The 1,378-nt window shown below is 39.0% G+C and overlaps 1 protein-coding gene across 1 annotated transcript; it reads right to left on the bottom strand.

Annotated features, from left to right (window-relative positions):
* Positions 1–393: 393 nt before the first annotated feature.
* LOC109147630 (premnaspirodiene oxygenase-like) lies at positions 394–891 on the bottom strand. The gene has a single exon (XM_019295237.1). It carries the CDS (start codon positions 889–891, stop codon positions 394–396), a length of 498 nt encoding a protein of 165 aa, XP_019150782.1.
* Positions 892–1,378: the final 487 nt, after the last annotated feature.

Genomic DNA, 1,378 nt, shown 5'->3' on the forward strand with positions numbered 1-1,378 from the left:
AGTGCACGGGTGCAATATCACTCTCTCGAAATTGAGTATTATATACGGACATACGGTATATGCAATATCAAAGAACTAGGCACTAGCAAATGAAAATAAACAATAAACCAAGTGTTATAATTTTGGCCTTCTTTAGCTCAACCTACTACAATGATTGAATAGTAATCTTATGCCAAGAACATAGTAGAGAGAAGAGAGAATAGTAAAAGTAAAGGAAAACTAGAAGAAAATGGAGGTACATGATGACTAAAAAAAAGAAAAAGAATTTAAAGGTAATTAAGCAATATAAGGTGTGGCAATCAAGCAAAGATCAGTGTTTCTTCCCACAGATAATCCTGATATTTCTCCGTCATGTCAAAAGAATCAACAGTAACTCCATTAGGGAGCTTCCAATCATAGTGGAAGAGCTAAAGGTGAAATGGAGTTTGCAAAACCAAATGCAAGTCCTGGACACATCCTCCTCCCAGCACCAAAAGGCAAATACTGGAAGTGATTTCCAGTGAAATCTATCGAACTCTCCTCAAATCTCTCGGGAGTAAAGCTCTCTGGATCTTCCCAGTACTTGGGATCCCTCCCTATTGCCCAAGCGTTAATCATTACTTTTGTTTTGAGGGATATGGTGTAGCCATTGACAATGCTTTCCTCCCTGCACTCCCTTGGAGAAAACACAGGAAATGGGGGATGGCACCTCAATATTTCTTTCACCATTATTAGCTTCAAATATGGTAGTTGTTCGATAATGTTGTCTTTCTCATCGTCCAATGTTTCTTTCCCTTTAAACACATCTCTCAGCTCTGTTTGTGCTTTTGCCATCACCCTCGGATTCTTCATCATTTCCAACATAGCCCACACAGTTGTTGCTGTTGATGTCTCACTCCCTCCTGCAAACATATCCTGCTCCACCTAGACCTGGCAATTCGTGTATACGGGTCCGTTCACTACTGGAAATTATGGAATTTCCGACCACCTGAAAATGATCTTAAATTAAGTCAATACTAAAAAGTCCAAAAAAGTGGTCGGAAATAGCAACAAAGGATTTTCCGGATACCAAAAGTGGTCGGAACAAGGCTTTCAACTTGATTTAAGATCACTTTCAGGTGGTCGGAAATTCCATAATTTCCAGTAGTGGTTAACGGGTTGACACGATAACGACACGAACACGATAAGGCTAAACACGGACTCGACACGTTATGGTTAACGGGTTTAAATTTTTAACACGAACACGAACACGATTTGTCAACGGGTTAAACGGGTTGACACGATAGACACGTTTTGTTAACAGGTTTCAAGTCGTGTCGACACGATATGACACGAAACCCGTTTAAACCCGCTATTTCTATTAATATATTTTAAAAAAAAAAAACTAAAATTTAAAGTT

The sequence above is a fragment of the Ipomoea nil genome, unplaced genomic scaffold (genome assembly GCF_001879475.1).
Source record: "Ipomoea nil cultivar Tokyo-kokei standard unplaced genomic scaffold, Asagao_1.1 scaffold2025, whole genome shotgun sequence".
Lineage (NCBI taxonomy): Eukaryota > Viridiplantae > Streptophyta > Magnoliopsida > Solanales > Convolvulaceae > Ipomoea > Ipomoea nil.